Source organism: Pipra filicauda, unplaced genomic scaffold (genome assembly GCF_003945595.2).
Source record: "Pipra filicauda isolate LSUMZ 115617 unplaced genomic scaffold, ASM394559v2 scaffold176_size3548034_pilon, whole genome shotgun sequence".
NCBI lineage: Eukaryota > Metazoa > Chordata > Aves > Passeriformes > Pipridae > Pipra > Pipra filicauda.
The window spans coordinates 1,742,608-1,767,108 of record NW_024104283.1 but is presented as its reverse complement, the minus strand read 5'-3'; the positions used below and the strand labels follow the sequence as shown (position 1 = coordinate 1,767,108).

General features: G+C 40.6%; 2 protein-coding genes across 2 annotated transcripts in view; one reads left to right on the top strand and one right to left on the bottom strand.

Moving 5' to 3' along the window:
* Nucleotides 1-4,252, bottom strand: part of AFG1L (AFG1 like ATPase) — a 65,740-nt gene extending 61,488 nt beyond the window's left edge. The window contains exon 1 of the mRNA XM_039379802.1: nt 4,157-4,252. Coding sequence (XP_039235736.1) covers nt 4,157-4,193 — 37 coding nt within the window. The 5' untranslated portion in view covers nt 4,194-4,252. The remainder of the gene's footprint in view (nt 1-4,156) is intronic.
* Nucleotides 4,253-4,451: 199 nt separating this feature from the next.
* Nucleotides 4,452-24,161, top strand: SNX3 (sorting nexin 3). The gene is made up of 4 exons (XM_027747869.2): nt 4,452-4,721; nt 16,879-16,974; nt 17,355-17,479; nt 20,935-24,161. The coding sequence occupies exons 1-4, from the start codon at nt 4,560-4,562 to the stop codon at nt 21,038-21,040; spliced, it is 489 nt and encodes a 162-aa protein (XP_027603670.1). The 5' UTR covers nt 4,452-4,559; the 3' UTR covers nt 21,041-24,161.
* The last annotated feature ends 340 nt before the right edge of the window (nt 24,162-24,501 follow it).

Sequence of the window (24,501 nt, the reverse complement as noted above, 5' to 3'; positions counted from 1 at the left end):
AAATAATGTTTATGATCTTGAAAATATTAAGTGATTGAAGTCATGCTCTAATATGTTCAGCTGTTTTAAAATACGTAGTTGCTGCAGAGACGCATCTTCAGCGCAATATACCTAATTAAGTAGTGAACTAAAGTGCTTTTTAATCACATCTTAAAAGTGCTGCTTTCAGTGCATTTTCTTTCATCTTTCCTTTATTGGGCATTTATTGGTTTTGACTCATTGTAGCATATTATAGCTATCAACACCTGTGCCCATTTAGGAACGAATTCCAGTACAAATCATAGTGCATTGAATAGACGTCTCAGAGATGCATCACAATTGTCGCAATATATTTAGAAACTCAAAGAAGGAAACAAACAACTTCAGTAAAAATGATTTAAATAACAAATAAGTTATCTTTATAAACAGCTTATCTCCTTGAGAACAAAGAATAAACAAGGCAACAAGAGCTGGGTTTTCTTCCATTATTAACTCAGATCACAATATGAATGGGTGAAATGTCAAGATAATTGGAGAAAATGACAGTATAATCTTCAGCAAAAACATCTGATTTATTTAAATTGTCACTGTTTTTTTCTTAACCTTGTTATGCAAGACAGCATAGAAAAACTTCCCGTTTGGTTCTATTCTGACATCTTCTACCTAAGTGAATAAACCCTCTGCAATGCTATGAGCCTTCTATACACGGGCAAACCCTGACATGCCACCGTGCAGTGGACTGCACACTCCGGGAACTCATTGTCTGTTGGCTGTAAGCACTTGGCAAAATGAAGTTTTGGTGTTAACCTAAATGAACAGGACTTTCAAGTACGCTTCTGTAGACTACCATGTTAATGTCCTGAGACAGATACAGACCCATTCTGTGGTACACTTGTACCTATGCCTTTGCTCACCTTCAAAAATGTGACATTGCAACCGTGTAGAAATTAAATTAGCACTTGTTCAACTGCATTATTAATCTGCCAGCTAGCCAAAAGTATAGGTGGTCTTGAAGAGGAATATAAATCAGGAGTATAATCAAACCACTCCAGGGGTCCTGTCTGGCCTCTAGTGGTATAAACTGCACTGCTTTTAGAAATCTGGATGTGTTGAACCTTATGGGGACAGATGTGTCCAAGGGTGTTTGGGTCTCTGCCAGACTCCTTCTGAGTTTCTGCAGAAGGAGGGCTGAATTTACCTGCCTGCAAGACTCCAAGATATTCCCACCATGGGACACATCTTTGGCTCCCAAATACAAATGCACTTTTGATATAGAACTAACCATTCAGCCTACTCTATGAAAATGAATTTTGTGGCTAGTTTTCATCAACACAGTTTCCATCAAAAGTCATTTTCCTGTCAAAACACTTTAGGGTAAACTTGATATTAACCTCATCTATTTTGAGTCAATCAAATATGCTGTTAATAATCTACATTGCTTATAAAGCCTCAGGTTAATAAATCTGCATAAATATTCCCAAAATTATGGACTTACAGCCATTTTCACTATCAGTTTATAGTTTACTTCTAATAGCTCAAACAGCTCAACGTGTTAGAAATTCACTGCACAGTCTTTCAGCTACACAGGCACTACTTGGTGTCTCTCAGAACAGGAGTTCACTATATATATATATGTATATATATAAATGTGGATATTACAAATTATACTTAGAAGCTTAATATTATTATCTGGCAGGCAAGTACACAATGCAGATATTCAAACACCATGTTTCAAAGCACTGGCAGCTACTGCAGGGATCAGGAAGTAATTTTTCCACATAAGGCATTGCACAATTAGTTCAATGTCCTGTGAGTTTTGCCTTATCCTGAGTCAGCATTCCCCACAAGACAAAATCTGCCTGTGATGTTTAAAATGTGTTAACCTAGGCACTTGTTAGAAATGCTGAAGAGTCCTAACTGGATAATGGAGAGATTTGGTTTCCTTTCCAATTAAATGTGACTTTTTCTTTTAAAAAAACAAAGAAATAAACAAAAAACTACTGGAGAGGTAGTACTTTACAAAATTCAAGAAGCAGTCATCCATTCATAACTGCTTATATGAGTTCATGCTATGAGACTATGGTATCCATATTAATGTTCTGCTAGAAAATCTGTGTCATAGTTGAATAAACAATGTGTAGTAACAAATCTGTGAGTATATAAATGCTTGGTTTCTTGCATCTAATCTTTGGACCTACAAACACAGCTGACCTCTCTCCCTCCAGATTTGAAATCTGGCCCAAAGTTCATGTCAGAAACAGAATTAAAACTTTCTTTTCCATATTTATGCTCACTTTCACCTTGAGAAAAGAACCTTTCTAGCAAGAAGAAACAACTGCAGAGAGCTTAAGTCCAGTCTCATGATCACAAAAAACATCTGAAACGTGTTACAAAATAAACAAATGCATTTTCTGAGGATTGGAAGAAAACAAGGAGGATCACAAAACTCTGCCTTTCCCCCACCTTCATTCCTTCTCCTTGCCTCATTAGCCAGTGTGGCATGCATGCTTTCACTTGATGTAAGGGGGAGGCTAGTCATAAAGCAGGGCATCTTCCCCTTTGTCTCCCAGATCAGAGGATTTGTATATGACCTCAGTGGGAAAAAAAACAGAAATGGGAGACCTCTTCAAATCACTTTATATACCAACACTGTTGACACATGGGCACTATAACAGTTGCTCCCCGTAGCTTGCCTCCACATGGCTCTCCACCGCCAGTTATCCCTGTTAGAAAAAGTAGACAGAATAGTAGTGCTCAGATGGTATGCTGTGAGAAAAGAATTCAACTTAGGCCTCGCTCTTTCCAAATGTACGGTACTGGATATCTTTTTGTTGCTTTGGAACAGATAACGAAACAAGGCTTGGCCAGGAGGCAGACAATATGTTATAGTAAAGACAACACCAGTGCTCTGCTGCATTGTCACATTTTCAATTAGATGTGGCAGGATAGGTTGTGTAACAAACAAAAGCTTATCCAGATGCACATATATGTGATCTCAGTAGAATTAATGAGTTTTTTCTTGCCTTGCTGCAAGACCGGTTTAATAACAAGTATAATTCAGGTAAGGCTCCCTTTCACTCCCGCTTTGTAAAACTCTTGTCAGCTTAATTTCTGTTTATAATTATAAAGTGAATAGTTGGCAGCTATTAGTGGAAAGAAAGGAAGTAAGGAAGGTGCACTGTAAGGCGGAGAACTAATCATGAAGGAGTGATGACAAGGAAATTCACAGAAAAGTTACCAAGCAAACCACCTACGGCATACTGGTTATGGTGATGGGCTATTTTTGTATCTTGAGTTCATCTCTGCTTTCTGATTATCTTTTTATTAACATAGACAACTGCTAATTAAACTTGCCAGATGTTAACTTTGAGTCTCTTGAACGTGATCTGTGGGCAGCTTGCCATTTTAGCTGCTGCCTACACAGATTTTTGGAAAAAATATCACTAGTTTTTTGTTGTTGTTGTTTTTTTTTTTTTTTAGCTAGACTACAGTCTCATTCTATCTGGATAGTAATGAGAATCACTAGAACTCTTTCGGAAGGCAGGTAGGTAGGAAGGAAGGAAGGAAGGAAAATTATATATGTATGTAATCATTGGAAGGCTACTGTTAACAGATAGTAAAAAATTCTGGAAGCCCTCCAAGATGGTGGAGTAATTTGAAATATTGGCAGATTAATTCAATTTCTGTTCACTGATGTTCTGAGTGTATCAAGAGGGTAAACATTCCACTGCTTTGGGCAACATTTCTTTTATCGTAACACACCCCCTGCCTGATCAGATACCGAAGAAATAAAGACCTTATGTCACGGAAGGGAACAAGTCTATCAGCTTCGTTTCTGCCTTTCCCTCATTCTCTTTTTTCCTTTCTCTCTCAAGTTATTAAAATACTTTTTTAAAATTTTTAATTATTCTGTAAACACAGTTTTCCTTTCCTACCTTTTATGAATGAAATGGGAACAAACACTTAGTCTTTGTAAGCTATGAGGATATAAAATCTAGGCCCGTTGGTTTTATTATTAAATGTGTATCTCTTGGAAAAATGCAGTAAGCCTTAAAAGATTTAAGGCTGCTACAGACAACGCTGTCACCTTGATTGCAGCTTGGGTCTGTAACTCAAGACTTTGTTTTCAACACAAAGCTTTTGGTGGGCATCTCCTGCAGCCTACGTTCGCACCTACCTGTTTCCTTACGCCTAACACGTTGCCCATGCTGCATTTCCTGCCTAGTCTCCTCGCCCCCCCAAGGCGGGGAAGCTGCGCTCGCTCCCCTCAGCCCCACGGCCCGCGCCCGGCCACTCGCGCCCGACGAGCGGGCGGGCCCGACAAACCAGCTCCCCCGGTCAGCGCGCCTCGCCTCCAGCGCCCGCCGGGATCTGTAGTTCAAAAGGAGGGAGGTCGCGACGGACGTAAGCGAGAGGCGCGGCCCCTGAGGACTACACTGCCCAGCGTGCCTTGCGCGTGGGCCGTGGGTGTGGGTGCGCGTTGCCGGGCAGTCAGCTGGCCGCGGGGCGGGCGGGTGGAGCGGTGTTCGGGGCTCGGGGCTCGGTCTGTCGCTCAGGGTGGGAAAGGCGCCCGCTCCGCCATGGCCGAGACGATCGCGGACACCCGACGGCTGATCAGCAAGCCCCAGAACCTGAACGACGCCTACGGGCCCCCCAGCAACTTCCTGGAGATCGACGTGGGCAACCCGCAGACGGTGGGGGTGGGCCGCGGCCGCTTCACCACCTACGAGATCCGCGTCAAGGTGAGGCAGCCCCGGCCCGGTCGCGGGGGTGGCGGTGTCGGGCCCTCCTGTCACCCGGGGCTGGCCGGGGGCGGTGACGGGCTCCCTCCGCCGTGTCCTTCAGGACCCGTGTCGCGCCTGCTGCAGGAGCGGCGCTGGGGGGGCGGTGGCAGAGCCGCAGTGGACTCTCCATCCTCGGCCCGGGGCTCCTTACTCTGTGACGGGCTATTAGGAGTTAAGGCGATGCAGCTCGGTTCAGATAACCATAGGACAACTGCTCTCTCGGCTCTGCTGTGCACAGATTGTCCTTAGACTGAAGCACCGTGTACTGTGAGCAACTGCTTGTCTGTCTTCAGATAAATAGAGGAGGGCAAACTCTGAGCTGTCTGAGGTGGAGTAATATGGGTGTATCTAGCCTGAGAAGGAGGTCAAGTTCAGGATTCCAATGGTCTCAAAAGATGCATAGAGAATGTGTAAATAAGTTTAGTGGGCACATGTGCTAGATCAAAGCCAGCTGAAGTGATAAGGTACGTGTGTATGGGGCAGGGCTTCCTGATTTCTTTTGTACCTGAAATAAAATTTTAGTGCCTGATAAATTGGGCTGTTTCTTGCTATGTGCTGCTATCAAGTACTTTTTCTTAGTAGCGCTAGGCTCCTTCGTAGCTGGAAGGGCTGTGTGCACTGACTTGCCCCAGAGGCTAGTAGTCTCGAGCTTGAGAAAAGCTATGTGAAGTCATTACTGTGTTCCCTGGTCTTTCATAAACAGAGCCCAGAGCAGCGGACAAACAAAATGCAATATTTACAACGTAGTTCTTACCTGTGGCTGGTAGGAACTTGAGGTAGGGAACCCTTTTTGGTCTACATTGCCAGGGATAAGTTGGGTTGAAAAAGATGACCTCTTATAATTATTTTTGTTTCTTGGTTTGTGGTTGAGTCTACTGCCTTGTATTGCTTTACTCTGTTAAAGCTGATTGAAACAGGTCAGTTATTACAGTCACTAATAAAGGGGAAAGCTTCACTGACTCCCTGCACACATTCTCTGAAATAGGAGGTTTTACATATGCCTTCAGGGTAGGGAGGGCTTCAGCTGAGGGCTGCTGCCTTGGTCACTAAAATTCTTTAAACAAGACTTAACCTTGTGTGGCTTTTCTGGTTTAAAGGTCTAAGTTCCCAGCTTAATGTAACCTTACTTAAAAAAGCAAAATCAGCTGAGATCTAAAGCTACTAGGAAGGATACTTAATTTCAAATGCTTATAAATTGTCATGTTCAGTAGCCATTCTTGTGTTTCAGGATGTGTCAGTGGGGCAGGGAGAATAAGCTAACACTCTTGTAGCCTGTGTTCAGCCTCTGTTTGAGGACAAACTAGAACTTGCAGACTTGTGTTGCATTACACTGACCTTATCAGAACACTAGCAGTCCACTTAGCAGAAAGATGTAATTCTACCTTGCTGGAATGTGTTTGCACCTTAAGTTCCTGATGACGTTTCTTTCCATGAGACTGAGCATTTGGAATTACTGGATCCAGGGAATATGGTACAAAAGGGACTTAGCCATGATATGGCCTTGGGAATGAGAACAAATTTCCTGTGATTAAAAAAAAACACAATAATTTTTTAAAAATTCTCAACTGAAGTTCTTCATCAGAAAGAAAAGCAGAAAAACAGGTTTCGAGACAGATTAGTTTTAGCCTATCTGCTGTTTGGGGTAGAAAATTCTGGATTCCTGTTGTAATGAAGACCAAGAAGTGATTTGGACAAACATACGCTATGATAGTGCTGTGACCTTCCTCTGTTCTTCCTCCCAGTCTGACTACTATGTAAACATTGTGTCCTCCACCCTCCTTGCTTGCATCCTCCTTGCTTGCATCTGTGCATGCCTGTGTACAGGACTGTCTCTTATAATACAGGATCATTCCCTTTCCCGTTGTGCACTGGTGTGCACATAGTGCTGTACATGTAGTTCATAGCTATCATGAGCTGTAAAATTGAATATTATGTCTCTGTGTGCTGGAAGGCTACAGAGCAGCTAACACAAGATATGCAGAATTACGTTCACTGTCTAAACTTGTATCAATTAACTGCTTCTCAGCAGAACACGGACCATGTTACTAATATGCAAGTTTCATCATGGAAGAAGAATTCAAGCTTGAATTGCTGTGGTATTGTATTTATAAAAGGTAGGCCTAGTACTATAAGCTGCTTCTTGGAGTGTGGCAGACAACAGCCACCAGCTAGCCTCTGTCTTTGACAAGTGCTTGTGGTCATAGAAAGTAAGAAAGTAAGCAGCTGACATTGACAGTTTACCCCAGCAGTGCCAGTAGTGGACATAGAACAAACCTGAGAAGATTGTGTGAGTTATCTGTGTCATATCTGGAAAGCTGTGTCTTCAACTAACACGAACATTAAAATGTTAAGTGTGCAGAAATGGAAGGCTTAACTGCTGCCAGATTCTGGAGAAAGCAGCTTCATGTTATGGCTGGAGATCATGCTAAGCTAGAAATATTGTGAGAGAGGACATTGAGATTCAAGTTTTTGTTGAGGCAAGTAGACTTGTACCATTGTCACGGTGTTTACAAACTCTGTCCAAGCGTAATTCTATCTTTGTCTGAATCTAAAAGCTTAACTTTTTTTTTCTTTTTGTTTGAAAGACTGAGCTTGCTAGCAGACTCTTGAACTGATATCTGTTAACGAGCATCTTGCAAAAAGTACGTGTGAAATACTGCAGAGTTTCCCCAAAGCTTTTACTGGCAAGCTTTGTACTGGTAGTGCAGCTGAAGCAACAAGTGGAACAACCTCATGCTTTAGTTCTTCTATTGCTGTACTCATCAGCTTCTGGTGGAAGTTGGAACGCCTAATGGGAAACTCTGAAGTTTTGGGCAGACTCCTCAACAGTACACAACTGCATAAGCAAGTCAATAATATTTTGGTACTTAGGAAGGTTTTTCACAGCAAATGTCTTTGTGAAGGGTTGCTGTGAATTTTGGTAAATGCATGGTGCTTTGACAAGGATTTAAGGTCTCTTAAGAGGATTGTTGCAGGTAGACCCTATACAGCACTTCTAACTGGGCAGCTTACTTCACAGATGGACACTTGGCCAAAGTATTGACTTTCTGAGCCTGAACTTACATTAAATAACAGTCTGTTCTTGGCAAGCTGAACAAGGTGATGACAGAAAGCTTTCCACTGTAGCAACCACTGTAAGGCATACAATGTGGCAGTGTGCCACCACAGTGCAGCCCAGCAATAAAAGTCAAATGTCTTGCTCAGAAATGGTAAGTGATAGAAAATACCATCCTGGCAGTGCTGAAATGGCAAATCTGAGTGGGTCATGTTTTTGATGGGGTACTTGAGAATTTGTTTTCCGTCAGTAGAATTAGACAGTGAGTTTGTACCATTCTAAAGTGTCCTTTGTGTGTGATGGCTTAGGGTGAGCCAAAACGGAGATAATGCAGTAGGGTATAAAGTTCCAAGTGCTTTTTCTAGTGAAATAAACTTGATAAAGTACTCATCTCATCTAAAGTTATCTAAATGATCACAGTATGGTGACAGTATTTAAAACGAACATTATCAGCTAGACTGCCTGCTAAAGTAATACTGCAAACTACTTCACTGCCCTTACCTCTTGAGGAAAGGTGTGAACCAACAGGTAAGTTCTCGGTGTAAATACTCTTCCATGCTGTTTCTCATAAGTCTTTACTAGCTGTTCCCTCCTACTTGTTAAACCTTGTCAGGGTGGGCTTGTGCACGTCAACACTCTTCAATGAGGGCATGCGAATACCTGTTACTATTTATGGGCTATAAGTCAGTCCTCTCCCTGAATTCCAGGAAACAAACGTAGAACAAATGGCAGTTGTCATATTATCGTCCTACAGCATGTCTTTAGTCCCCAATCCAGTTCCAGGTATCATTTGTCTTCTGCTGTAGTTGAGACATAGTTTTCTTGATAAGTGGGTCAAAAGGAAGGTCTTTGCTCAACAGATTCTCTGCAATAACTTCAGCTCTTAAATCCTTTAAGGAGACAAGACTTAAGCTTTACAAGCTAACTCTGATCCAGCAACTGGTGACACACGTCAGAGCCATACACCCACTGTGGTGGCAGTGCCATAGGAGGTAAACACATTGGTTAGAATACTGTCAACAGAACGTATGGGTATCCAGGAACTTGGTACATGTGGGGAAATATCCCTTTGTTAATGCTATTTCATCTGTTACTGTTTCTGTAGAAGTAAAAGTGGCTTCTGTGCTGCCCATTTTGGTTGGGTTTGTCACCCAAGCTAAAAGATTAAATTATCTGTTTATGGTTAGTGAGAACTTGCAGGGAAGTCGTTGATATTCAAACTGACAGAACTCAAACAAAACACCTGTTACAGGAGCTATTAGTCCGAGTAGTTAAAGAATTTTTTTTTGGTCAAACTAATAGCCTTTGTCTTCTTATTTCTGTTCTTTAATGTTCAATGGCCTGTTGCCTCTAATCAGTATTATTAAACTCAGCACTAAGGTATACCTTAGCTTTTCGAGGTTCTCTAGTGCAGTGGCTTGTCTTAAGGTGTAGAAAGGTACTGTCTTGCTGCTGTGCTTTCAGATGTTGTGAAATGGATCACTTAAGTGGCACCAATGCTCTTTAAGGCAGCAGTCACCTTTCCTGTATCTCCTGCAGAAAGACTTCTGTAGACCTGCAGAGGTACTTGACTCTGTAGGTCCAGTGTGGGGAAGGAAATGAACACACAGGCTGTGAAGTGCCTGCAGTGTTAAGAATAGTATTGGTTTCAAAGGATTGGGGAAGTATATCCAAGTACTGCTGAACTTGAGACACTTTTGAAAGTCTGTTCTCCTCTTAACCCATTTTTTCAAGACTTAGCTTGGATACAATATTTGCATTTCAGCATATTTATAGTAGTGTGAATTGAGTGACTGATTTGAGTCTCACTGCCGTGATCAAATCAAGTCAGAGTAAGACAGTAAATGAACTGAAAGTATAACTTGCTCAGAAAGCACTTGTCTTATGCCATGTGTTGCAAAGTGGTGCTCTTTATCTGATGAATGTGTCTTTGAAATGATCTGTCCTTGAACGGTACCAAATCTCCTGTCCTTCCTGTGTTTGGCAGGGTTTGAAGATGCAGATTCCCCCACCATGAGAAGAATCAAATCTGCCTTTGATGTAGTTGACTTCAGCACTGTAGAGTTTCACAGCTGAAGCTTGTGGTGGAGTAATGACTAAACACTGACTCAGTGTGGATGTGTTTAGGGATGCATAATCTGCAGTAATTCTTTATTTCGTTACTACTGGAATCTTACATAACACCACAAATCTTCTCTAACTGGAGTAAATTATGCTTTTAATGCCCTTTTCTAGACACTGCTTCCAGTTAGATATTTTCAGACTCCTCTTAAAAGAATAAAAATGCAGTGATTCAGGTGACTTTGTTTTTCTGTTCTACAGCCCAGATATGGCACATTTACAAACATTAACTGCTCCTTCAAGCAGTAGTTCAGAAAAGGATAGCTGGAAGGCTAAGAACTTCCAAGGACACTGACTAGGGAGATAGAGAAGTGGAATGGCTTGGATGAAAGAAACTTCCAAAGCAAGGGGAGTTGATTTACAAGTCTATTGCTATATTTGCTTTGAGCAGCTGTTTTTTCTGTAGAGGTTTGTGATTAAACTAGGTTCAAGAGCCTGGTCCAAAGGTACTGAACTAGTTTTGCATTGCTCTGTGTTACTGTGTAAATAAAATAACCAAGTCTCTGAACAGTGCTTCTTATTAGTGACTTGAAGTCCTTTTATTTCAGCACGCACAGTGTGGATCTTGATTGTCATGTATTAAGATTACACTTTAGTACAGTGCGGAACAGACCAAATCAAATGAGAAAATGACTAATCTTTGTAGGACGGTGGCTGTTATCCAGGTAGACATGTGATGCCAGAGAGTTTTGATACGTGTTTATTTTTAGATGGCTTGCTGAAAAAGTGTAAGCTTGAACTTTAGAGCAGTGAGGTCTCTGCTGCTTTTCATCTGGGGTAATAATAATCTGTGCTGCATCATTTATGTCTTCTAATGGTAAGGGAAGTATTTTATTTAAAGTTTTTTCACTTGGTAATGCAATGCCAGTTGCACTACTGGAGGCTATTTAACTAAGTACATAATCCAAATGCCCTGTGAGACTATAGCACTGAGTGAGGGGTCTGAAGTTGCTATTGTTGCTGTAACTTTTAATGTGAAAAGGATGAAAAAGCCCTAACCTTCTAGTCAAAGTATTAAAACAAGTGTTTTACCAACTGAAAATGGGTCCATGAAGTGTTCCGTCTGTGGGTATTTCTTGAGAATCCAATTCAAAACTTCTGTATGCCCCAGAAGGTTCTCCCATGTGACAGTATAGTTTGTATCGGCCATAAAGCCCATCTTGAAAGTGTAACTATTAACTCTGTATAGCAGCTTAACTCTAAAATCCAGAACAAAATGAAGCTGTACATTAAATGGTTTAAAGCCACCTCTATACATGGGAAAAAGGCTTCCAAGATTATTTCCATGGGCCTAAGCTGCAGCACCTTCTAAGCGTTAGGATATGCTACAAATTAATGAGCTAAAGGAGTCAGAAGCCTTTCTGCAGCTTTTAGTGGCTACTTAAGAATGTGAATGTTACTGCTCCAGTAAAACTGGAAATATGAAGAGTAATTTCTGCTACTTAATAGATCTATTCTATACTAGTTGCTTACCTCCCTTTTCTTGCATGGTTGGAGTATAGGGATACTGGACTGTCTCTAGCTCGCAAAGCACAGTAAAGCTTTTGTTCCTGATAAAAAATGATCAATTACAGCAATTCACTGATTTTTTTTCATCCCTGTTTGACTGTAGCTGACAGATGTCAGCTAATGATGGTGAAGTGTCAACTTAATGTGATCCCACTTCAGTCACTCTCAGTGAGGAATGAATGGGAACATTACAGTAGGCCAAATCAGAGCATATGGCTGTTATACCTTGCGGTTGTGTAAAAGTAGCAATCCCTTCTCTTTCAAATGAGTATTTGATATTTCAAAAGAGGCTTTGGCTTGCTAACCCTGTAAAATAATTATTTAGAATTACTAATTCTGCTTGGGTGTTATAAAATTCGTTGCCTGAGTCCTTCTTAAAGTCAGCTCCTGTTTTTACCTTTGGCTTCTGAGTATGGAACCTGAAGAATAAAGAATCACTAAACAATCTGTTTTTCTCAACTTACCCTGCTTTGAGCCTTTTAACCACGGCTCACCATAATTCAGTTGTTTGAATGGATGTTGCTGAACTTGATCAGGTGATGATAGATGCTTTTTGGCAAAAACCTAGATATGCCTATGCTCATTTTCAGAGAGCAACTCTGAGCTCAAGGCACTGGACTTGGTAAAGGTTAACTCTTGTCTAAAGACTGATAGTCCCTCTTGCATGGCTATTAGGATTTTACTGCCTTGTTTTTAAGGTGGAAAACATCCTAGCTCTGTATCTCATTACTGCATGGTGGGAAGCTCTATAGTTCTTGGTATAGTTTAAGTCAGCATTGTTTAAAACTTAAGTGTACATATGGTCAGATTTTTCAGTGTTCTATTAACTTTATATTTTTTTGGATGTAATGTACCTTCAGTAGATCTGGACACCTAATGGAGAAAAGGAAAGGTTTAGACAAAAGGACTGAAACTTAGAAAAATAACAATGTCTTATCTGACATTTTGCAGTGGGAAAGAAGCTTTCCAGCAAAAATCTAAACTTCTAGAAACTGAAGTTTAGAGCATGTTTTCCTTCTTTTTTTGCTTTTTGTAAGTGTAGGAAATAGAGAGGTAGCTGCTTATGTTGAGTCAGGAAGGAAACAAACCACTGGCAAGGTTTCTGCAATAACAGTGGACTGCTGAAGCCAGTTTCTTGCTGAAGCCAGTTTCTTGCACTAAAGGACAGCAGGCTCTTGTGTTAAGAAAATCATAATACTTTTTTATCCAGCCTGAATGCTATTTACTGTAATCTCCCAGAGCTCCCTTTGACTGACTGTAAATGTAGTCAAAGGGTGTAGTCTCTTGACAAAGATTACAGCTTGTATGAAGAGACAGTAAGATGCTTGAATTTAGCTTCTGAGAGTCAAAGCCACAAGCTTCTATCAGAAGTGAGCTGTGTGCTTTCTTTTGCTCTATTTTAATGGAAATAGAGTTCTTGCAAGGCTACCATAAGCTACTTGAAAAGATGACATCAAAGTAGGTGCTGTGGCAACAGAGAAGCTTTATTCTTGGTCTGTTAGGAGCATGGGCAATGCAGTGCTGCTGGTGTGTGTTATGTTGGCAGATGAGGAAATTAATCAAATTTTGTTTGTGAAAGTCTCCTCGCTTGTATATAGAAACAATTTCTAGACTTCTAACTGTCTAGCTTGGAGATTGACTGTAGTAACAGCTAGAAGACTGTTACCTGGTTATCCAAGCTACCGTCCTAGGACTGTCATTTGCTTCTGAGGTGAATTGGGAGCCTCCTGAGCTTGGAATTGGACTCAAAGTTGAATATGTTATAATAACATAAATGTAGCTGAAGAAACATGCTCACTGTGAATACAGGTTTTGCCCTGAAGTCTATTAGCAAGCAATCAGTGCTTCCCACTACTAGTTTGTTGAGCATTAGCCAAATGGCTGTAGAAACTTATTGGCATCTAAGTGGAAAAATGTAGGAGTGACTTAGGGGTCTGGCTTTGTCATCAGTTGTTTAACTGTGTAATGTAACTTGGCACCCATTTTGATAATGTGTATTGCAGTGTGCTGGCTTGGCCATTAACTCCTCCAGCAGAATACAGACTGTTAGTTTGACAGTAGTCGGAGAAAGCCTAATGGTGTCTACATGTAGTCTAATACAGAGACAGTGCTACACAGAATCTGTCTCATCTTAGCATCTTTCTGTGGCTTAGGATTTTGGGCTGTGTGCGATTTCTGCAGAGCTGGTTTATTGGTCCTTCTGCAATGGTGCTTTATCTGCGATTCTGACTAGTGATTTTGGTTGTCTAGTATCTTGGGTGATGCATAATCCTTTCAGGTTGAGGGCTTGCGTTCAAACTGCTAAGAGACATGATTTTGGACTAGGAAGTTCTTGAATTTTTTTTTCCCCAAATGATATGATTATTACACTGCAGAAGAAGCAACTGCTGCTGTAATTCTGCTGAATTTGTCAGAGGAATGAGCTGTGCTCCAGGGCCTGTGCCAAACTGGGTCATGAGTTTCATGATAGTAGACTTTGCAGGTCAGCAGGCCAGAAAACCAACACTATAATGCTGAATGAGCATGGGCAGAAATGCTTGTAAAAATAAAATTAGACTGACTTCAAGTTTTGTGCCTTACTCTTGTCTCTGTTCTAGCAGGCAAACAAAGCACTAGCAGTGCTCTGAATAGCTATTGGCACCCTTAGTGACTAAACAAGGATAGCTCTCAACATAAAATGTGAAGCAGAGCATAACACTTTTGATATCCTGCATGATCTTGAAGTGACTCTTTAAGTTTCTGTTGACACTTCAGGATTGTCTCCTACCAAATTTCTTGTCCATTGATAGCCCATACTTCAGGAGCTGTCTTTGCTTAATGAAAACTCTCTCTCCATGGTAGATGAAGGCAGTAGTACATGCAGAAACCCTTCCTACTGAAGGGCAATAATCCTTAGTGAGAAAGGCCCATATAGTAACTTCAGGTGTGAATATAACGTCAGGGGACCTAAGATGTAAGTGGGTTAAGCAGTATAAAACAGGACTCTCAAATTGCTTTTTTAAATAGATCCTAAACATGAGGTTTAGAAATTGGTCTCAACAGATAGCTCAATTTCATATCCAGACCAGAGGACAGGGAATATGTACTTTAGCATATAGTTGTCAAAATGTGACTTGTAAGACATTTAATTTAATGAATGCCTTTTGACATACTTTTCAGTCTGAACATTTCCAGTGCTTATGATCAAGATTGGAGAAGATTTTTCAACTCAAAAGGAAAACAAAGGACTCTGTCCTTTCCTCCAGCTTGCTAGCTGGGCTAGCGTGTCAAAAGTTCAAAAGGGAGTGTAGAAGGTAAAGTGAGCTCAATTGGCACTTCTACCACCACATTGTACCTGTAAGCCTGATATGTTGTTTAGAGATTAACTTTATAGACTTCATGCCTAGAAGCATGAAAAGAGTTCCTGAAGACCTGGGAACTCATTGGTTTTTAATTGCTTTTATCCAGTCCTAATCCCTCTTGTAAGTAACTTGAGAGGAGAAAGGAGTATTTTCTGCAGGTGAGAACATATTTGTTAAATATTGTAAAGGACTTTTTCTACCTGAAACACTGACAAAGAGTTGATGTAATGTGTAAGGGTGAATTTGGTTAAAAAGCCAGTAGTTGAAAGCAGAGGAAAATATTCCAGTACTTAACTCCAGGGAATCTCCTTCATGTACTCTGGGAGACCCATATTCACTCTTGAGTAGAGTATTCTTACCCTCAAGACAAGAGTGTTTATTTATAAATCCTGACTTCTGGCATAAGTCTTAAGTGCAATTTTATTATTAGTGTCTTGCCTGATCAACAATATTTTACGTGGGAAAGAGAGCTTGAATACTTTTAAACATTTATCAATAACACTGCATAACAAAATACTGTTCTGTACTTTATCACTTGTAAATTTTGGACTAACTTGCATAATGTGAAAGTGCACAACCAACTTCTCAAGTACTTTTGAACTGTGACAACCAGAAACTTGTTATTGGCTGGCAGCAGTACAACAACCCATAGTGACAGGTCTGCCTAGTGCAGGAATTAAAGCTGCAATTAAAGTTGTTTTGAGCAGCCAAAATTATTGCCCAGTGATAGCTTAAGCATAACATCCTATGAAAGTTATTGTGTAGGGATATCCACTCAAACTGTGATCAGATCCTGAGTGAGATGGTTTACGAGATAAAAAAATAAAACAACAAAAAGTAAAAAGGCACTAGCAGAGAATGACTACTGTGCATCTGTCAAGAGAAAGACTGGGGGGTAACTCTAGTCCCATGTGAACATCAGCTTCCAAGGGTGCTCCTCAAGACTCTTTAAAGGCATACTAAGACTATTAGTGAATATGCAGTCTGACAACAGTAGGCTTTATTTTGTTGCTTCTGGTTGTGCATGGCAATTACAGCCTCATGGTCTTACTTGTAGGAAGTCATAACTCCTAGGAACGTTTTTGTAATGTTCTAACCAGTATGCTGATGACACTAAATTTCAGAATATGGTCTTGGAACTTTTCATTCTGGGGCTGTCATTAAGAGAGGACTCTCCTAATGTCTACTTTTAAAATAACGTGCAAGTTGGATTGCAACAGTGGGATTACACTGCACCCAAGAATGAACAGAAGTAATACAGACTCTCTCACAAGTTAGTGTAAGGACTTGTATCAGGGTGCTTGTATATGTAACATGGTCTTGTGCGGCACTAAAACCTTGCTCCATTTGATGTCTCTTTCAAGGGTGTTAGAGTTGGGTGCTGGCTCCTAGCCTTGTTCAGCAAAGTTCTCCCTAATGTCCGTAATCACGCTCTACTTAGTTTAACTTTTTAGTCAAATAGTCTGATCTCTTCAGCACTGAATGTTGTATTGCATCTCAGCCTTGTTAGCTTCTTTGGAGCTACCCAAACTTGGCAGCTCGTGCTATCAAATCTTCATCTGTTCTAGATGGATTCACTGTAGGACTTACTGGTTTTGCTTCTAAAGATGTTGGAGGCCATGATTTATCAGGGAGTAGAAAAGTACAGGATGTTTGGTTCGTGTCCTATGCTGGTATCTGAAACGCAGCCTTCAATGCAATAAGAGAAGCCTGTGTGGATTAAGAAGACTTTCTTCCCCCTTCCCTCCTCACCTCCAATTTTGTACATATTGGGGATCCAGCTCCTAACAGAGTTGCTTGTGCAACCTTAGAACTATCTCGAGTGGCCAGCAAATCAGATATTTTGCTAGGTGATAGATGACAAAATACCCGTGATAAGGATGCCATATAAATGAGGCTCACAGTTACGCAGTTTGAGGTACAGCTTACTCATGTAGCTTAGAGCTTTATTTATATTTCTGTGTCTTGAGTGTTTCTCAATACTGTTGTTGTTGCCTAAATGGAAGTAATGTGTAACTTAACAGCTTGGTTCTTCTGGTTATCAAAACTTCTAATCTGTCTAATCAACAGCTTGTGTTCTTGTTTTCAGACAAATCTACCTATATTCAAATTGAAAGAATCTACAGTCAGAAGAAGATATAGTGACTTTGAATGGCTAAGGAATGAACTAGAAAGAGAAAGCAAGGTGAGTAAAGTGAAAGGTAAATACAAGTCTTCATACAAAGAGTAATGATGCTGAAATGTTATCGCCATGTTATAAAGCATATATCATATGGAGCAGATACTGTGGTTGAAAATGTCCAGAAATAAACCAGTGTGTCAGTCTTTTTATCAAGCCTCAGTTTTACAATGCTAGAGGCTGTTTTAATGGTTTCAAGTTAATTCAGAGTTAAACTACTTGAATTCATCCTACCTCTTTGGACAGATACTGGTCTTCTCTGCTCATATTTTATTACTTTATTAGGGATGTGATTGATGAGTTGAGTCCTCTAGGAGGAAGAGGTGGAACAGGTGTATGAACTTGCTTATAGGCTGCACTTAAGGACACTTCTGTAAATCTTTCAGGTTGTGGTACCACCTCTACCAGGAAAAGCACTTCTCCGTCAGCTTCCCTTCCGAGGAGATGATGGTATATTTGATGATTCCTTTATAGAGGAAAGGAAGCAGGCTCTTGAACAGTTCATAAACAAGTAAGTGTTGGCTCTAGTTACCTAGAGACAAACCCAGAGCTCCGCTCTGGAAAATTGCATTAAAGCTACTAATCCTCTAATTCTGGTAACTGCACTAGGTTCAGAATATTAACTTTCACATAATCTTGCAGTAGGACATACTAACATTGCTCATCCAGTGTTTAGTTTGGATATCTTAATGCTTACCTGAACAGCTGAAATGACTGTTAGTGTTGTTGTTAATTTATGCAAATTGCTACTAAAATTACAGCATTCAAAATAGTTCTACTTTATAATTTCTGAAAGAGTATCCTTCACTGTATGAACAATGGAGCTTACAATGGGGTTACAGCAGTTTACTTTGATAGCAGATGTGAGGTATTATCAGCTTGTGTAATGATGCATATTTTCTCTAATCATCATGAGAATCTTTCTGAAGATGTAAAAACACTACTCTAGGTAGGCATGCATAGTTCGAAATAGACACTTTGGGTTTTGTCACTGCCTTTCAAAAGGTGAGCAGAAATTATAGTAGCAAAGTATTATGATTCTGTTTCTGCCATCTGACACTACTAACAGCTGTCTGTACATGAACCTGAGTAGCTGGTTTAATCTCTTTAACAATGTGGATCCAAGCTGTGGGTAAGAAGGAGTTGCTGTCAGTTAATCAGCTCTTTTGGTCTCTAGACTCAGCGCTGTTCAGACCAACTGGATTTGAGACTGCTCCCTTTAAAAGTTCAAGCTTGTCAGTTCCTCTAGCATTCTAATCTTGTTCAAGTTATGTTGTTTAACAGAGGATGCCTGTGAGTTACACAAGAACTTAAGAGAATATACTTGTCAGCTACTGTTAGTCAGTTCAGGCATGTGTCTTGGAGCTGCAAGTGACTAGTTTACTAAAACTCTCTGTTTTGTGCAAATGTGACCATATGAAATCTCTTCAGTTTTTCTTCACATAGTTGCTTGGTAGCTCAATTTAGAGGTATCGATAATGATTCTGAGCAGGTAAAATGCTTCAGACTGTTCTTTGTGCTGTTCAAAGACAAGCGGAATGAACTTCCAAGGCGTCCAATAGTGAAATGGAAATTGTTTGGTTTTTTTAATGCTGTAAAATCAAGGCAGTCATGCCTGTAAAGTACAACTTTTGTCCATGCAGGCTTGGAACTCTATCTTAAATGGTGAAGAAGTGCAAACTTTTGTATGCCAAGCCTAGCAACATGTGTGCAAGAGGGCTGTTTGTGTTCTGAAGCAGCTGAAACAGTCATCTTACCTTGACTCTCTGAAAAACTCAGTATAGCTCACAGAAATTAAGTGGTCAGTTTATGGGCGTCACTTGTTCAGTCCTACAGCAAGTAATAAATTGATTTTGTGAAAGTGTAAAACTTCTTGGTTAATTTTTCCTCCTTTGAAACATAAAAGCAGATTGTTAATGTAGCTGCTGATGTAGTGGCAGACTTGAGTACAGCTGGAATAGGACTTTTCAGGCACAACTCGTAACTATTCAACCTCATCAGTTTATTCTAGTGGCATGACCAACTCAGTAAGCAAATATTACTAAAGATTTGAACCACATAGAAGCCTTAAGGCTTCTACCAAGTACTCTGGGTACTGGTAAATTAGTCCTGAAGGTCATTTGCATAGTACATTCACATTATTGCACTCTCAGTGCTGGTCTTTGCTTCTAGAACTAGAGTTCCTCAGATAATTTATATCACTGTAACAAAAAAAAATATCTTAGTGCACCAATGCCAATTCTTGATATCCAGTAGTGCTGAGATGGATGTTATTGAGAAGTTTTGCCTCTTTAGATGTAAAATCTAAATCAAGACAGTACACCTTATTTGAGTCAGCTGTCTTGGGCCAGCTTGCTGGCACCACCATCAGTAGTACGTACAATGACATTCAAGGGATGGCTGTGTCTCAACATTGTTGTCTGCCTGAACCTGACTTTGAGATACATGAAAATTCTTGAAGTAGCAGCTGCTACTTGTAATGGTCACTTTTGTGAAAAATATTGAGGGAAAGTCAATGCAGAGCAAGGTATTCCAGTTGAATCTGGGATCAGATCTAGTCTTGCAATTCAGCCACCAATTTCCAAGCCTTCCTGAAAGGGAGAAGAAATATGCTGCTTCCTCATCATCCTCTCCTATATATCTTTCCTTTGAAGTTCAAGGCCAGCAACTTCAGTCTGATGAGGGTAAGAAACTCTAACTAGTTATTCTAGACTATCATCCTTGTGAACTAGTGCTTAAGCCTACTGGCCATTTACTAGAACCAACAAGATTGATAAGTTTTATAACTGCACTTGAAATAATCATCGGTACTGAACAGGAGAGCTTAGCTTCCTCATTACAGGTCACCCTCAATGACAAGTGAATATGTCCTGTGGTGAAATAAACACTGATAGATAAATTTGGAGAAGATGCACAGAAGTTCTTGGAAGTACTGGTGGTGAGCCACTGGAGCTTACTGTGTATTACATGTGTTCAACTAGATCACTTCCGTTAAGAGTAGAAATGTTCTGACAGATATGGAGGCCATAAGGCTGACACAAGCAGCCCTAGGGAGGATGGGGGACTTTTTCTCTTAAAGTCAGAAGTCTCTCTTGATTGAGCAAACTGGATGTAGCTTTTTTAAACCAAACTGCTTTACATTTTCACGTTCATAAGTTTCATGTTCATGATCAACTTTCAGGTATCTGATTCCCTTGGATTTTTACCAACACAAGAGTCTGCATGGTATTTTAAGGGTTTGAATGCAGTACCTTGTGGTTTACTTCCAAGTTTGGGAGTGTCTCCTAATTCAATTTCAGCCCCTTTCCTATTAAAAGGATGGTGTCTCAGTTTATGTGTGAAACAAAACCTACAGTACAGATACTGGTCTCTCCTAGAGCAGACGAACTCTGTCTACTGTGTTTGATAGCTAAGACACATGCAGTGAACAGAACCCTCTGGCTTCCCTACAGGAGAGGAGCACTGACAGAGCGGAGTCACTGCCCGGAGCAGTGCTGGAGCCTTCAGAAGGCCTTCACACCCCCTGGTGGAGCAAGGCTTCAGCTCTGCCGGGGCAAACTGCTGCTCAGTGGGATGAGAACTGAGTGGATAAGCAGCCTTCAGAAGAGGGTCCTGTGGCACAGGTGTCAAGACCTGTAAAAAAAAAATCCATTTGCCTTCCTTAACTCCAGATTCCCTAATGCTAGGATGGCACTTGGATAATCCCATCAATTGCAGGTGATAAATGATGACATAACATGCTTCCAAATGATCAGAGGTAGCTCACAGTTCCTATGAACTAACTTCATCTGGGGGAGCATGACGAATCTTGCTGCTAGACATCATTCTAGTTGCCAGCAGCGAACTGAAGGTGGGATTCATGCCTAAGTGCAGAACAATAGGTTACTGGTACAAAACCTCGGTCTCCTGGCTAGCTGCAAGTAGGCTCGATTGGTTGACACTAATGCTTGTTTTTTTCCTCTCCAGGGTTGCAGGCCACCCACTGGCACAGAATGAGCGCTGTCTTCACATGTTCTTACAAGATGAAGTAATAGACAAAAACTACACACCATCCAAAATAAGGCATACTTGAATTCTAAAACCGTCTTCTTAAACATTATTGGTTCTTAGGCTTGGTTTTAAGAGGTTATAGTTTGTCTTAGCATGCTGAGGATGAACAGGCACGAAGTCTCCAGTAACACCAGTACACTGCTTGGTCTTTGCATATGCTTTATAGCATTTAAGAACTCACTTGTCTTCTAGCTAACTCGCTCTGAATCCTTCATTTAAGAGTATTATATTATGAGACCATCCATCCACCCCCTGCAACATCTCACAAACCCTTCCACTATTATTTGCAATGACTTAACAATGTTTACTGACTTGGCCTTACTTGAACTTTCACAATTGTAGTGTCACGTGTTCACTTGTATTTGACTAAACTGCTATGCTGTTTTTGAGGTAGTCACCTGTCTGAATGTCTGTAGAAAGACTGCTTTATTTCTGATATCCTGTGTGAGAAACACTTATGCAATTGTCTTCAAGCTTGTAAAACACTTTATACTGAAGTAATGAGGGAATTATCTTTATATTCTGTAAAAGGAAAAAATCAAATTTATATACTAAAGTAACTTGTCTAAAGTTTTGAAATAAAAGTGAAAATGCACTTCAAATGTTTTGTCACTCTTGACCTTGAGCGTGGGGTATCTCATGCTTTCTGAGAAGCAGGGATTTGACTATACTAACTGAACTGGTGTTACAGCCTTGCTGTGATGCTCTTCCACAATGTAGTTTGGTATTACTAACAGTGAGCACTAAGAACCCTGAGACGATGGCACTCACTCTGCAAGTGTTAAAGAACATATAAAGGTATCGAAGGCTGTTCCTGTGGTGTGGAGCCAAAGCTGGAATACCATTCATGGTAGGTAGACAACAGATCTGTGACTTTAGTAACTTTGGGGAAAGAGTACCTTTCTGCTTGGTGTGAGAAGCATCAGTCTAGCTTCAACTAGCTGGTGAAAACTATACCATCCTATAGAGAAAGGAATGTTGACATAACTTCATTCCTAGATAAAAGTAGCTCTGCTCTACAATTACAGTTAGGGACATGAAATCCGGTAAGTCTGCTCTGAGATGTGACATAGCCCACTTCCCAAAAGGAGGGGTAAGCTGCAGCACTGTGCTTGTGTGACCACTGGTGCAATGCAGATAGTCAGCAACTGAACTGCAGTTCACAAGCAGCACTTCTGAGGTTGACTTTTTCATGAGAAAGAAGTGAGCTGGAGAAGCTTCCTTAGTCTTCCACATGCGACACACAATTTACCTATCCATCTTGAAAACAGATTCAAGAATATTCCAGTAGCAATCTGCTCTAGTGTTTTGTGCTGCTTGGTAGCTACATGTTGACTTAGACTTGGCTCTGCTGTTTTTTTTCTTCTTGCAATACTACTTATCACTGTCAAGAGCATCCTACAAACTTGCTGACAAAAGTTATTAGCTTCTTTTTACTAAGGCCACTAACCTCATTTTTGGAAATCTGAATGTCAAAGACTTAACTGACAAAGCAGTGGTGGCCAACTGGATGACGTATAGTACTAGTGATTAGCTACACTGAATAGATAGGTGTTTGAATAATTGCTCTTTCCACCTCGTACTTAACTAAGGCTGTGCTGATTCTCTCTAATGGTCCCACTCGTTAAACCAGGGACCAAAACTGACTGAGTCCACTTGCAGCCCGGGGATGTCCAGCTTTTCAAGATGTTTGCGATAATGTAAAATGATTTCTAAAATTCCCTGTGCTTGTTGAGTCACACTTAAAAGTTGAATTACTCTTGAAAAAGGGGAAAGAAGGGTTAAATGTATATGAAGTTTCATTATGTAGGTTTATATACAGAGTAAGATGTTCTTTTTCTCTTCTCAAACATTCTTTTCTGAGAAGTGCTTCTCTCAGAAATGAAAGTAAATGCCTCATCTTATACCTAAAATATGATGACACAGTCTGTATCATTTGCCATGAAAAGAAAAAAAATAAGCCAAAGAGGGAAAAACTGCATGCTTGATGTCAAAGTATTCCTATTTCCAAAGTGAGGACTTTAGAGTGTTAGCCTCTGAGAATTACAGGACTGTGGGATATTACCTGGCCTTAAGTCCTTTAAAGCTAACTAGAGACCCTAATTGTAGTGTAGTGTACTGGTTCTGCTTCTGTGCAATCTGCTGTAGTGGGAGCAAGACATAGTCTGAGATTAGCTGTGCATAAACCACAGGGATCTGGGCATTGTTCCCAGCTCGTGAGTCTTTTCAAACAATTCTGCAGCTGGGCTAAGTTCTCCAGGTAAGAGGGTGAGATATGGGTGTGCTCCCATTGTTCTGCCTGTTTTGCAGCTGGAAGAGAGCCAATACGCTCTGTTTTGTCCTCTGGCTTGGGTGAGGTAGGGACTACAGCACACTGCAGAGCGCGGTTGCCTGGTTGCCTTGCAGCAGGGATGCAGTTCACGTTTATTGCTACTCTGGGACAGCAGCATGAATCTTATTGAAATGAATGTTCTGTGATGGGTTCTGTGCAACACTGAGTTCAACTTCTTTAGCTTATAAACTGAATTGTCACAGAGTAGAGAACCACATTTGATTTTTCTGCCCTATCTGGTTATTCTTATTGTAGAGAGCAGAAAATGGTATAAGGTTATTACAGGTGCGGGAAGAATGGTTTATAAAGCGTTTGTTGGTTTCTTTTTAAGAAAGTGCTGTGCCCTGTGGTAAAGGCATTCTCAAGTGCTCCATGCTAGTTTGTATAGAAGATGTTTTGAGGTCCTGTAGTCTGCGCTTTGTCTCACTGGACTTATCCAAACACTTGTCTTGTGTACTTTATGATCTGGTTGTCTTGGAAAAGATAGAATGTGAGACCTAGCAGAGTGCAAGTGGAAGAGAGTTGGGGTGAAAACACGTGAGAATTTTGAGCTTGGAAGTCAACAGAGCTAGGATTGCACTCATGACCTCTACTCCTTGACACTGCAAATCAATGACCCATTAATATACACTGTATATTTCTACCTGTCATTTTAACATGCATGACTCTTCAGTCACTCATTGCCATATGAACAATGTATTTCCCTTCTCCTCTTGCCAGCTTTTTCTGTTGACTAGGAGTTGCTTACCTCTTTCTTTGGTGTGATTACACAATTGGGCACCTTAATAAAACCTCAATCTTTTTAATTGAAGCAGAGCTTTTGTACTCATCATCCTTTGTAGCTGCACAATTCACCAATATTAAAAATTGTAATAACATGAAACAGAAAGCAAATACTGGGTTAGATCTCTGATGCACTTAGTTGTGTCCTAGAAAAAGCTCTATGTCACCTCCTTGAGAAGGGAACGTTGCAGCCTGTGTATATTTGGATTACAGGGAACAGCTCTATGCAGAATCTCAAAAGTCAGGATCACCTAAGCTACTCCTTTGATGTTTGTCTAACCTGTTTTTCAAACCTCTGATGATGGAGACTCCACAGCATCTAAGGCAATCCATTTTAGTAGAGAATATTTCTATTCCCTGGTCAGCGG

Coding starts and splice junctions, on each gene's coding strand:
- SNX3 (XM_027747869.2), top strand. CDS start 4,560: ATGGCCGAGACGATCGCGGACACCCGACGGCTGATCAGCAAGCCCCAG. Junction 4,722..16,878: donor CCTACGAGATCCGCGTCAAG/GTGAGGCAGCCC, acceptor TCTTGTTTTCAG/ACAAATCTACCTATATTCAA. Junction 17,480..20,934: donor CTTGAACAGTTCATAAACAA/GTAAGTGTTGGC, acceptor TTTCCTCTCCAG/GGTTGCAGGCCACCCACTGG.